The sequence below is a fragment of the Oncorhynchus tshawytscha genome, linkage group LG27, assembly GCF_018296145.1.
Source record: "Oncorhynchus tshawytscha isolate Ot180627B linkage group LG27, Otsh_v2.0, whole genome shotgun sequence".
Taxonomy (NCBI): domain Eukaryota; kingdom Metazoa; phylum Chordata; class Actinopteri; order Salmoniformes; family Salmonidae; genus Oncorhynchus; species Oncorhynchus tshawytscha.
In genome coordinates, this window is record NC_056455.1 from 5139327 (window position 1) to 5152738 (window position 13412).

Below are 13412 nucleotides of genomic sequence, written 5' to 3' on the forward strand. Positions count from 1 at the left end.
ATTGTAGGTTATATTAGATTTTATTGTAGGTTATATATATTTTTCTATTTTTCTTTTCTGTTGTGTTATTGACTGTATGTTTGTTTATGTGTAACTCCGTGTTGTTGTTTTTGTCGCACTGCTTTGCTTTTCTTGGCCAGGTCACAGTTGTAAATGAGAACTTGTTCTCAACTGGCCTACCTGGTTAAATAAAGGTGAAATAAAAATAAATTACAAATATTCACTAGTAATGTGTTTTAAATTAAAATTGTTTACCAGAATATGCCTAATAAACCACATGTTTACAAAATTAAGTCACACACAGTTTTAAATTTTTTTTTTGTAAAACGTTAGCATTTGTTTGGTGTTGTTTTTTGGGGGAAAATAAACCACCTAACTTTTCCTCATAAACAAAAAGACACTCCAATGTGGTATTAAATCTAGTGATAGCTAGACACAAAATGCACAGTTAAAATAGGATGCCTGTGCCTTGCTAAACTGGTATGACTGACACCTCAATCATAGGCCCATGTCACTGCCACCAAGCGCAGGGCCTAGAATGGGCCAATGAGAGTTGCCCTGGCAATGTGAAAGAATGTGAGGTATTCTCTCTCTCGGCTGTTGACAGGAGTATCGACATTTAGGATCAGGCTCTGCTGCTTTGAGAAATTCCAGAGGATGTGCACCTCAACTCAGGCACAAACATGTATGTAGTGCTGCTGAGCATGTGGTCGCATGTGTTGGCTACCTTTGAGTCATTGAGCAGACACTCTTATCCAGAGCGAGTTGTCATAGTGATGCATGCATTTTCATCTGTACTTGTCCCCCGTGAGAATCAAACTACCCTGGCGCTGCAAGTGCCATGCTCTACCAACTGAGCAACACGGGACTACACACAGGCTTTACACACTTGTGGGGGGAAAAAATGTATGCATATACATCTAAATACACACAGATGTACAACTCAATGCCGTACACCGATTATGCTGAAACAAACACTCGGAGCACATTCGCAGAAATTCCCACGCGTGAGTACAGTAGCTAATCTAACAATGCAGGTGAGATAAAAGTCCACCCGAGTTAAACTTTTCAGAATAGGTGATCAAATCAAATCAAATCAAATCAAATGTATTTATATAGCCCTTCGTACATCAGCTGATATCTCAAAGTGCTGTACAGAAACCCAGCCTAAAACCCCAAACAGCAAGCAATGCAGGTGTAGAAGCATGGTGGCTAGGAAAAACTCCCTAGAAAGGCCAAAACCTAGGAAGAAACCTAGAGAGGAACCAGGCTATGTGGGGTGGCCAGTCCTCTTCTGGCTGTGCCGGGTGGAGATTATAACAGAACATGGCCAAGATGTTCAAATGTTCATAAATGACCAGCATGGTCGAATAATAATAAGGCAGAACAGTTGAAACTGGAGCAGCAGCACAGTCAGGACAGTGATATTAGAAGTTGTGTGCATGTATTAAACGTATTTACAGTAATGTTTTGTTGTGAGAGAAATCTGATATTGCCTGACGGTTGAAGTCTGTCTTTAAGAGTCCACAATTCTAAGGGAAATCAGGTTCTTAAACATCAAGGGTGGAGCATGGGAATAAAAGATGAGGATAAGAGGCAACAAAAACATTTTATTTTCCGTTTCCAGCTTCACAAGAAAGGCACACCGTGGAATAGACGTTGACATTGACGTCTGTTTACACTGGGACGGAGCTTCTGGAGCTGAAGAGGCCTGAGCCTGTGTAATGTTACTGGCTGGCGCTCATGAGTAAGCTGTGATATATGACCAGTGGTTGTTACTGTATAAATGCTCAATAATAGGCTAGAATTATCATGGAATGTGATATGATAGGCTTACATTTTTTTTTATAGCAGTTGCATTTTGTTTTCTCGGAGCTTATGATTGAGGTGTCCGTCATAACGATAAGGTAACAGGGTTCGACCCATCCACTCACCTATGACCCGACCTTGGGTAGGTGGCCTTACAGATAACTACTTGACCTACAGCATGCATTTTCTACATCCTGACCTAAAACCCCTTGAACGTCTAACTTATACACACACACACACACACACACACGCGTGTCAAGTACTTTATGCATAAACGTGACGACACATCCATTCGGTAACCTCCATACCATAACGTGTTAGTGGAAGGAGGAGGTGAGATGCTTCACAAGTGTTTGGTATCACCTTAAGACCCGATTCCTGATGAATAGCCACTGCATAGTTACTGAAGAAAGACAAAGCCTAATAGACATGTCTGTAGAGTTCAGTTGTTAAAATACATGTCTGTCAACGGACAGCATTTTTCTACACCTCAACGAAAGATAAAATGACTGGTAGTCGGGTCAGTCATTTGATGTAAATTGTCCACCGGAAGAGTTTGCTTACAGTAAACTGTAGTCCTGACTCAATTAATGTGGTATCTCTCCAGCTTGATGTTTTGAACAGCACATGTGAATGGTGCAAAGTGGGATGTCAACATGTATCTCAGGATGTTGTGTATCCCTGGAAATAATCTGAATGAATTTAAACAGAACCGTTTTGAAAATATAGCTTGTCCAAATAAAGTGGTCTCTTGGCACGTCTTCCCCCGGTATGGAGTAAATTGGGCTTAAGGACAGGGTAAGTTGAGCCGCCTTTGGGTAAGTGGGTGACGGTGTCCTGTGACAGTGGGGGATGATGCTGGTAGGTCAAAGTTTAAATCAAGGAAAGCTTATTTCTCTCAAATTTCATGCACACATTTGTTTACATCCCTGTTATTGAGCATTTCTCATTTGCCAAGATGATGCATCCACCTGACAGGCATATCAAGAAGCTTATTAAACAGCATGATCATTACACAGTTGCACCTTGTGCTGGGGACAATAAAAGGCCACTCTAAAATGTGCAGTTTTGTCACACAACACAATCCCACAGATGTCTCAAGTTTTGAGGGTGCGTGCAATTGGCATGCTGACTGCATGAATGTCCACCAGAGCTGTTGCCAGAGAACTGAATGTTAATTTCTCTACCATAAGAAACCCGGTGTCGTGCCAATGTTGTTTTAGAGAATATGGTGGTATGTCCAACCGGCCTCACAACCGCAGACCACGTGTCCAGGGGGCGTTTGGGAGAGCGATTTGATGATTTGTAAACAGTTCACCCCATGGTGGGGTTATGGTATGGGCAGGCATAAGCTATGGAAAACAAACACAACTGCATTTTATCGATGGCAATTTGAATACACAGAGATACCGTGATGCAATCCTGAGACCCATTGTCGTGCCATTCATCCACCACCATCACATAATGTTTCAACATGATAATGTAGGGCCCCATGTCACAAGGATCTGAACACAATTCCTGGAAACTGAAAATGTCCCTGCATACTCACCAGATATATCAACCATTGAGCATGTTTGGGATGCTCTGGATCAACGTGTACGACGGCGTGTTCCAATTCCTACCAATATCCAGCAACTTCACCCAGCCATTAAAGAAGTGTGGGACAACATTCCACAGGCTACAATCGACAGCATGATCAACTCTATGCGAATGAGATGTGTCACACTGCATGAGGCAAATGGTGGTCACACCAGATACTGACTGGTTTTCTGATCCACGCCCCTACCTTTTTTTTAAGGTATCTGTGACAAACAGATGCATATCTGTATTCCCAGTCATGTGAAATCCGTAGATCAGGGCCTAAATAATTTATTTAAATTGACTGATTTCCTTATATGAACTGTAACTCAGTAAAGTCTTTGAAATTGTTGCATGTTGTGTTTATATTTTTGTTCGGTATACTGTAGATCTCTGTTCAATATAACTTACCCTTCCATTTCTTGACTGTTGTTTGATGTGCCAATTCATAAGCAAGTTCTCTGCATTTGAGGCTACTAAGCCCATTAAACTGGTGCACGAGATTCTTGATATGTTTAGCAAGCTCAGACTCCATGTCATCAGATAAGACCTTGTGTGCCTCTGCTACTCTATCATAGCCTCTTTCACACAGGCACATGTTCGTTTTCCTTCTTGTCAATGTGCCTCTTCAGTGTCATTCAGCCTATTTTTTCATCCCTTGTTGCTCCTCGAATGAACTTCTCCCCTTATCTCTGTCTGTTTCTCTTTCTTTCTTTCCTTCTCTCTCTCTTTATCTCTCTGTCTCTCTCTCTCTCTCTCTCTCTGCAAAGGAGTTTTGCGTATTGCTCTGATTTCTCTGGCTTGTCACTGCCCCCTGGTGGTCGTCGATTGCCATAGCAGACTTGTCAAACGTTGGATTATAGCCAAGTAAGTGCATTGATTCACGACATTATATTTAATATACAGGATATTCCAGTCCCTTATAATCCCTAATATAATTTACAAATACAATGTTGATCATAGTAGGACTATCTGCACACCTGATAAGCCCGGATATGCAGGTCCAAAGGACAGTATAAGCATCAACATGGCATGTATTATTATTTTATAACTGGTAGGTAGTATACATTTTGTGTAGTGTTTCATGTTCATGAAGGGGTCATGGGAATGAACCGTTTGGGATCCGTTGCCATAATAGACCTAGCAGGGTTGGGGTGAATTCCATTTCGACGCCAGTCAATTCAGGAAGTACACTGCAGTTCGAATTCAAAATCTCTTCAATGCTTTTCAATGAGGAAAATGTGGAATTGGAATTGGAATTTGGCTTACTTTCTGAATTGACTGGAAATCAAATGGAATTGACCCCAACCCTGCTGCCTAGATCGAATGTGCCAACTTTGAGATAAACATTGGGCTTGTTCCCACTAGAGGGCATCCTCCTAGAGGGCAATGGAATGAGTCCACAGTAACACAAGAAAGAGCCGTAAGCATTTCAATAAAATACGACATATATTTTATTTATAAAACAAGTCTGTATTTATTTTACAAAATTACTCAGAATGTACAGCACCGTTTCAATGAAAGTGATTTTTGTCATTAAGTGTAGAAGGTGAAAATGAAATGAAATGTACTTTTTCAGTCTTTGTAGAGGAGGGATCTCATGAATAGTTTTAGCGAATATGGTGGATAAGTGAAGATAGTTCACTCAGGCCGTTTACCATCGAAAATAAATAGTCCGTTCCAGTCTACTTAACTGGGTGTGTCGACCATAGCCACCAATGCAATAGCAGCTGGGTCTGGTCCACTTACTTCATTGAACCAAAAAAAAAAAAACAGCAAGTGGGGTGTCTCGCTTCCACTTCCATCTCTGGTTTTAGTTTGGCTTCAGTGTCTGCCAATATCTTCAAAAGACTGTTGTAAACACTAAAGCAACACTGGAGAAATGCATGTTATGTTGGAGCCTTGCAGTCGATCTATGAAGCAGTCCTTCACTTTTACATTAGAAAGTGCAACTAGAAGAAAAACTGAAACGTTTGTCTAGTGTGAGGTTAAATTCTGAAGGGATAAAAGAGAGGCCTACTGGCATTTTTTTTTAAAGCTTTAAAGAAAGAAAAAAAACAGGACAATATATACTCAGGTTTTACAACTCAGGTTAGTTTTAGAACAATTGATTTTCGAGGTGACATGTCTACGAATGACACGTGACACAGTATTTTGCTATGGAAACCAGTCAACCTCCAACAGCCAGTAACCATGCCCTCTAGGTCATAAAGCTGTTATGCAAACAACAACGTCTGTTTCATACGTTACCTATTTGCTTTTGAACAGACAAGAAACTTAAGCAACACCAATAAAGTACACATTCTGTACCGTACCATGACTGTACAGTGTAATATGCAGGACCTGAAACTCCCCATGTCCCTAGGACCTGTTGAATATTTAAAATCGGAGATGACTAATAGCACCTTATTAAAGGTAGTCTGTTTATGTATTCGTGGCCTAGGTAGGATGCAGACAGACAGGGGAGAATCAGGTGTCCCATTCTTCCACCACTCCACTGATTTATAGATGGAAGGGACAGAGAGAGTGTGATACTGAGATGCCTACAATGACTCTCAGTGAGTCCCAGATTTCTAGGGAACGAAAGAACAGAGATATCTGACTGGATTGACACAAAATGTCATGGCCCAATGGGGATGCACTGCCTTTCATCTCTGTGCGTGTCACTGGGTGTGATAGAGGGACCGTGTGAAATGGTGAGACCGATGTATGTGTTTGAGGGAGAGGCAAAGAAAGTCTTCTGTGTTTGAGTCTGCACGAATTCGTTTGATAGAGAAAGACATGACGTTTTGGTGTGTTTGCGTGTGTGTACGTGAACTCATTTCCCAGAGCTCAGAGGTTCTTGTCGCTAGTCTTGTGACCAGGGAACAGATCGGGCGTTTCTGCTAACGTGGCCCTGATCTTCTTCTTCTCTTTAAAACGTCCCGAGTGGGACACTTTGACATGGCGTCCCTTGGTGGCCGTCTTATCCACTATCCTCTCCAGACGGGCGTTCAATTGGCTGTCCTCTGTGTTGCCCTCTACTGGCCCGGGGGCTCCACTGTGGGGTGTGGTATTGCTGCCATGCTCCGCTGGGATCTCGTACAGAACCTTGGGCTCTGACTTCTTCTTACGTAGGAAGGTCAGCTTCCACCAGCCAGGCGATGGGTCAGCCATGACCACACACAAACACAGAGAGGAGGGAGAGCGGGATGGAAGAATGGAGGGGCCTTGGGTTGATGTAGGGAGAGAAAGAGCGAGAGAAGTTTAGTAATACGTTAGTTAACAACTGTAGCTTTACAGTTCCACAATGTTTACAGTGAAGATGGATCAGACATGAGTCATGAACTCTCAGAGAGAAGAGTGAGGGAGGGAGGGAGAGTTACGTTAAATCCCCCTATGACTCTCTTCCCATTCCCCATTCAAACTCCTGCCACACCTCTTACCCTAAGCCCTAACCACAGTAACCTGACTCTGTGTCAGATAGATCTGTGTCAGGAGGAACGGACTGAGCCCTCCTGAATATTTCAGGGGAACTCAATAGGCACCATATGGTGGAGGGATGACAGGGCACCGCTGGAGATTGGGTTACTCCTAGTGTGTGTTGGCCAAGCTAAATGTGTTGGCTGCTAATAGCGCCTCATATTTCAGCCAAACCCTTTCTAGGATGAGATGACACTCACGGGTTGCCCAATCTCTCGTACTGAGGTGTTGCTCTTTGAATTGCAAGCGCCGCGCTACCATGGCCACTACTTCTGCCTCTACTACTGCCATTATCAATCCCTCTACCATTGTTGCCACCACCATCACAATAAATATGACTACTACCGCTACTACTACAACAACGACTACTGCTAGCGCAAACCTGAGTGTGGGCTTAGTTCCATTCGGATGCAGTCATTTCTGGGAATTAATTTACTTATTTTTCTAGCTGAAATTCCCCTGGCCTGGGTTCAAAAGCAACCACTCATTAAAGTAATTCATTCAACCGTGAGTTTCTGTTTAGTGTTTCACTTTCAATGACCGTTTCCCCTGTCAGGACTAGAGAGAGAAGTACCCAGGTGAAAAGCTTTTTAAATTCCAGCTAAACCGTTCTGCAAACAAATATTAAAGGGGGCATTCCAAAAATCACGTGTTCTGTAGTGTGTCGGTGCAGTTTAAGTGCTCCTGCTCTGACTGTAACAGTCGTGGGAGAGTTTGGCTGTTCATTGTGTAATACAGGCAGAGCAGGTTGTATTGTCTGTCCTGTGAGTTTCTACACAGGTAAATCTGCCCACATAAGCAAACGTGTACTGATTTACCAGCACACGTACATCATTTACGTACATCATTTACCAGATGAACTGTGTGATGTGCAGGCAAAGGCGAACACAGGCATGCAGGCGGAGGGGACCCACATGTAGCAAACGTAAAAATAGACACGTGAACACACGCACACTGCTCTGCCCTCGCTGCACACCGATAAAGCCTCGGCTATGTGCCACTCTCCCCCCCAGAAGAAGGGAATAGGCCATTGCCCACCGGTCGCCTAGCAACGCCGTGGAAATTTCCATAGAATATTCTAATGTACGTTTGGTGATCTGTTTAGGTGCTGGTGACCTTTAACCCGATAGCTGAGGGTTGGGTTTCGGTTTGTGGATGAGCAAACAGAAGCTAAGACTGCTTTTGTGTTGGCCAAGTGGCTACACTTGGCCAACATGTTAATGTTTGAGTTCCTTTGACTGGTTTCCTGCCAGGGTGAAACGTTCAGAGGGCAAAGCTAGTCTGGGCATCATTTCATCTGCCTCAGCATTAATAGTCTGTCTAAGATATGTCTGGTCTAATATCTGGCTTTACGTGCGATCATTTCTTGGTTTACAGTATATTTTTTTACTTGTCAATTGTTATTCACCCTAACATATTTGTAAAGCTAAATTGTTTATCTGGGTTTACTAATACATGTGTCAGTCACCTGACTCTGTAGTACTGCCCTATTTGTGGTTGGTTGTCTTGCAGTCAAAGTGCAACCCATTTTATGACCCTTCTACAGCGGGGTTCCTTATTAGTTCTATTGCCCATTCTATTGCCCGTTCTGGTGCCCGTTCTATTGCCCGTTGTAGTGCCCGTTCTATTGCCCGTTGTAGTGCCCGTTCTATTGCCCGTTGTAGTGCCCGTGCTATTGCCCATTGTAGTGCCCGTTCTATTGCCCGTTGTAGTGCCCATTCTATTGCCCGTTCTATTGCCCGTTCTATTGCCCGTTCTAGTGCCCGTTCTATTGCCCGTTCTAGTGCCCGTTCTATTGCCCATTGTAGTGCCCGTTCTATTGCCCGTTGTAGTGCCCATTCTATTGCCCGTTCTATTGCCCGTTCTATTGCCCGTTCTAGTGCCCGTTCTATTGCCCATTCTAGTGCTTGTTCTATTGCCCGTTGTAGTGCCTGTTCTATTGCCCGTTGTAGTGCCTGTTCTATTGCCCGTTGTAGTGCCCGTTCTATTGCCCGTTCTATTGCCCGTTGTAGTGCCTGTTCTATTGCCCGTTCTATTGCCCGTTCTATTGCCCGTTGTAGTGCCCGTTCTATTGCCCATTGTAGTGCCCGTTCTATTGCCCGTTCTATTGCCCGTTGTAGTGCCTGTTCTATTGCCCGTCCTATTGCCCGTTATAGTGCCTGTTCTATTGCCCGTTCTATTGCCCGTTGTAGTGCCTGTTCTATTGCCCGTTCTATTGCCTGTTGTAGTGCCCGTTCTATTGCCCGTTCTAGTGCCCGTTCTATTGCCCGTTGTAGTGCCTGTTCTATTGCCTGTTCTATTGCCCGTTCTAGTGCCCGTTCTATTGCCCGTTGGAATGCCCGTTCTAGTGCCCGTTCTAGTGCCCATTCTATTGCCCGTTCTAGTGCCCGTTCTATTGCCCGTTCTAGTGCCCGTTCTATTGCCCGTTCTATTGCCCGTTCTAGTGCCCGTTCTATTGCCCATTCTAGTGCCCGTTCTATTGCCCGTTCTATTGCCCGTTCTAGTGCCCGTTCTATTGCCCATTCTAGTGCCCATTCTATTGCCCCTTCTATTGCCCGTTCTATTGCCCATTCTAGTGCCCATTCTATTGCCCCTTCTATTGCCCGTTCTATTGCCTGTTCTATTGCCCGTTCTATTGCCCGTTGTAGTGCCTGTTCTATTGCCTGTTCTATTGCCCGTTCTAGTGCCCGTTCTAGTGCCCGTTCTATTGCCCGTTGGAATGCCCGTTCTAGTGCCCGTTCTAGTGCCCGTTCTATTGCCCGTTCTACTGCCCGTTCTAGTGCCCGTTCTATTGCCCGTTCTAGTGCCCGTTCTATAGCCCGTTGTAGTGCCCGTTCTATTGCCCGTTGTAGTGCCCGTTCTATTGCCCGTTGTAGTGCCCGTTCTATTGCCCGTTGTAGTGCCCGTTCTATTTCCTGTTCTATTGCCCGTTCTAGTGCCCTTCTATTGCCCGTTCTATTGCCCGTTGTAGTGCCCATTCTATTGCCCGTTGTAGTGCCCATTCTATTGCCCGTTGTAGTGCCCATTCTATTGCCCAGACTATTGCCTGTTCTACTGCCCGTTCTATTGCCCGTTCTAGTGCCCGTTCTATTGCCCGTTCTAGTGCCCGTTCTATTGCCCGTTGTAGTGCCTGTTCTATTGCCCGTTGTAGTGCCCGTTCTATTGCCCATTCTATTGCCCGTTGTAGTGCCTGTTCTATTGCCCGTTCTATTGCCCGTTGTAGTGCCTCTTCTATTGCCCGTTCTAGTGCCCGTTCTATTGCCTGTTCTATTGCCCGTTCTAGTGCCCGTTCTATTTCCTGTTCTATTGCCCGTTCTAGTGCCCTTCTATTGCCTGTTCTATTGCCCGTTCTAGTGCCCGTTCTATTGCCCGTTGTAGTGCCCGTTCTATTGCCCGTTGTAGTGCCCGTTCTATTGCCCGTTGTAGTGCCCGTTCTATTGCCCGTTCTATTGCCCGTTGTAGTGCCTGTTCTATTGCCCGTTCTAGTGCCCGTTCTATTGCCCGTTCTATTACCCGTTGGAATGCCCGTTCTAGTGCCCGTTCTAGTGCCCGTTCTATTGCCCGTTATAGTGCCTGTTCTATTGCCCGTTCTATTGCCCGTTGTAGTGCCTGTGCTATTGCCCGTTCTATTGCCCGTTCTGTTGCCCGTTGTAGTGCCCGTTCTATTGCCCGTTCTAGTGCCCGTTCTATTGCCCGTTGTAGTGCCTGTTCTATTGCCTGTTCTATTGCCCGTTCTAGTGCCCGTTCTATTGCCCGTTGGAATGCCCGTTCTAGTGCCCGTTCTAGTGCCCATTCTATTGCCCGTTCTAGTGCCCGTTCTATTGCCCGTTCTAGTGCCCGTTCTATTGCACGTTCTATTGCCCGTTCTAGTGCCCGTTCTATTGCCCATTCTAGTGCCCATTCTATTGCCCCTTCTATTGCCCGTTCTATTGCCCGTTGTAGTGCCTGTTCTATTGCCTGTTCTATTGCCCGTTCTAGTGCCCGTTCTATTGCCCGTTCTATTGCCTGTTGGAATGCCCGTTCTAGTGCCCGTTCTATTGCCCGTTGGAATGCCCGTTCTAGTGCCCGTTCTAGTGCCCGTTCTAGTGCCCGTTCTATTGCCCGTTCTACTGCCCGTTCTAGTGCCCGTTCTAGTGCCCGTTCTATTGCCCGTTGTAGTGCCTGTTCTATTGCCTGTTCTATTGCCCGTTCTATTGCCCGGTCTATTGCCCGTTCTAGTGCCCATTGTAGTGCCTGTTCTAGTGCCCGTTCTATTGCCCGTTCTAGTGCCCGTTGGAATGCCAGTCAGTCAGTGACGTTCAACATAGCTCATTCTCAGGTCGTCCGCCCTGTCTGTCTCTCCGTCATTCCATCCACCTCTTGTCCTTTAGCCATCAGTAACCTAGACTTCCCGTTTCACAGCCTCCTTCAGAGCAGAACATCTGTCAAGTAGCTTTACCGTGTCCTGGACTAGTCGCTGGCACAGCCGGTTGTCCAGGTCAGCTGACAAGGTAACTTCCAAGTAAAGCTCCAAGTGCTGAGTCCGTTTACACGGCGTCATGAGGAACCCAACAAGGAAACGTGAGATCTCAATTTTAGAGAGTCATTCATTTTACGGCCGTGGCTGTGTTGCGTGACTATTTGGGATGGCCAAAGGCCATCCCTTCAAGGTCATAAGGATAATGTCCATGTTGCTCGTCCAGAAACCCAGTCAAGCCAGCAAAATCACCACGCTGTTATTCTTTCCCGAAAGAAAGTGTGTCGCCGGTGCGTCACAGGAAGTAAAAACCTGCGCTTAAGAGCGCAGATGTCTAGTGAGACCATACCCCTGTACCCTCTGTAGTAACCCTTCCAGTCCTGTGGAAGGTCTACGCTACGGTAAACATCCACCTGTGTGTGCAGACTGGGCTCAACACCACTGACGGGCAAGTCACCTTAGGCGATAACCGTCTGCAATTAAAGCTCCATTTCCCCACGCTAACGTTGGACTCTTTATCGGGGAAATATAGGGAAAACTCCCTTGCAGTCAATCTGTCAAACTATTGCATTATGCAGGCTTTGACGCAACAGTGGCCAATATGCCGGCCATTAGGGCTGGGGTCATTCCCTCGAAGGATATACTATACGTGTTTTGGTATACGTTAAATTGGTGCCGTGACTATAAGATCATACAGCTGGTAATTATTAGCGAAGAGTAGGATGTCAAGGCGAGTTACGCAAATGAAAGTGTCACATTGGTATTTTAGAGCTGACATAGCCAGCCAGAGCATTGTATCGAAACCATACAAATGTAGACACATTGACATACGGTCACCAAGGAACAGTGCAATCAGTTAGGTGCAGTGTGTGCTAACAGCTTAGTGTTTACCCAGTGTGTGTGTGTGTGTGTGTGTGTGTGTGTGTGTGTGTGTGTGTGTGTGTGTGGTGTGTGTGTGTGTGTGTGGGTCAAAAGGCTCAGTGTTCAAAGGTCCTTATTGCTAACTGGTACAAGGGGCCCAAGGAAGCCCGTTCTGTCTGAAGTCCACTTTCGGTCAGTTTAAGAGGTATTCATCTGGTTTAGGTATGTTACGGGAAGAGGGTAGTAAGTCCGATATTTGACGTTGTGAAGGAAAATACAACTAGCGCTTACATTTTGATCGTCAATATTTCATCATTACAATCTTGCGATCTGGCAAAATGTTGCTAATTGTACATTGTCAATGCACAGTTTAGGGTGTGTGTGTCTGTGCGTGTGTGTGTGTGTGTGTGTGTGTGTGTGTGTGTGTGTGTGTGTGTGTGTGTGTGTGTGTGTGAGAGAGAGTGTGTGTGTGTCCACAAGAATAGTAAACAAACAAAAATTTGACCAACTGGGGACATTTTGTTGGTCCCCACAAACTCAAATGCTGGGTTAAAGTTAGATTTAGGGTTAGGATTAGGAGCTAGATTTAGTTTTAGGGTTAGGAGCTAGGGTTAGAGTAAGGGTTAAGGTTAGGGTTAGGGTTACGGTAATGGTACGGTTAGCGTTAGATTAAGGGTTAGGGATAACAGGATTTTGAATGGGTGTGTGCGCGCGCAAGTGTGTGTGTATGCAATGACCTCACCTGTATATATGTAGAGCTCTGGAGACGACCTTCCTCCCAAAGCTTAATAGTTTATGGGAAAAACCCTGCTTGGAAAACCAAATATATCGACTCAAATATCAGATCATTGCCACTGCAATATCCACTCCAGAATCCTCTTCCACTCTTATCCTTTTACTGCTGTCCTTCCCTTCGTCTTCTTCGTCCTCCCCTGTACAGCCTATTCTCTCTCTCTCTCTGTCTCTCTCTCTCTCTCTGTCTCTCTCTGATAGTCAGGTGTAGAGCTACAGGTGCAACCTTCGTCCCTCCTCCTGTCACACAGATACACACTCAGCTGAGTGGAGCACTACAGACCCCGCCCACTGGGACTTGGGTAAACACAACCGGGGCGATAGCGAGGTGAGGGAAGAGCGTAGATCCACGCTCAATAGATCCGCTCGACTTATTACGCGTTCTGCCAAATCACTCTGACGACACTTTTTGCCATGTGTCTGCAATGCAAATGCACTGTTGGTTCAGTCAGAC

General features: G+C 45.3%; 1 protein-coding gene across 1 annotated transcript; it reads right to left on the reverse strand.

The window, feature by feature from the left end:
- Positions 1-4823: 4823 nt before the first annotated feature.
- Positions 4824-13195, reverse strand: LOC112225917 (proline-rich protein 15-like protein A). The gene is made up of 2 exons (XM_024390052.2): positions 12909-13195; positions 4824-6596 (listed from the first exon to the last, which is right to left on the reverse strand). Exon 2 carries the CDS (start codon positions 6541-6543, stop codon positions 6220-6222), a length of 324 nt encoding a protein of 107 aa, XP_024245820.1. The 5' UTR covers positions 6544-6596; positions 12909-13195; the 3' UTR covers positions 4824-6219.
- Between the last annotated feature and the right edge of the window lie 217 nt (positions 13196-13412).

Bases quoted from the DNA above. Each gene is read 5' to 3' on its own strand.
- LOC112225917 (XM_024390052.2), bottom strand. From the start codon at position 6,543: ATGGCTGACCCATCGCCTGGCTGGTGGAAGCTGACCTTCCTACGTAAG.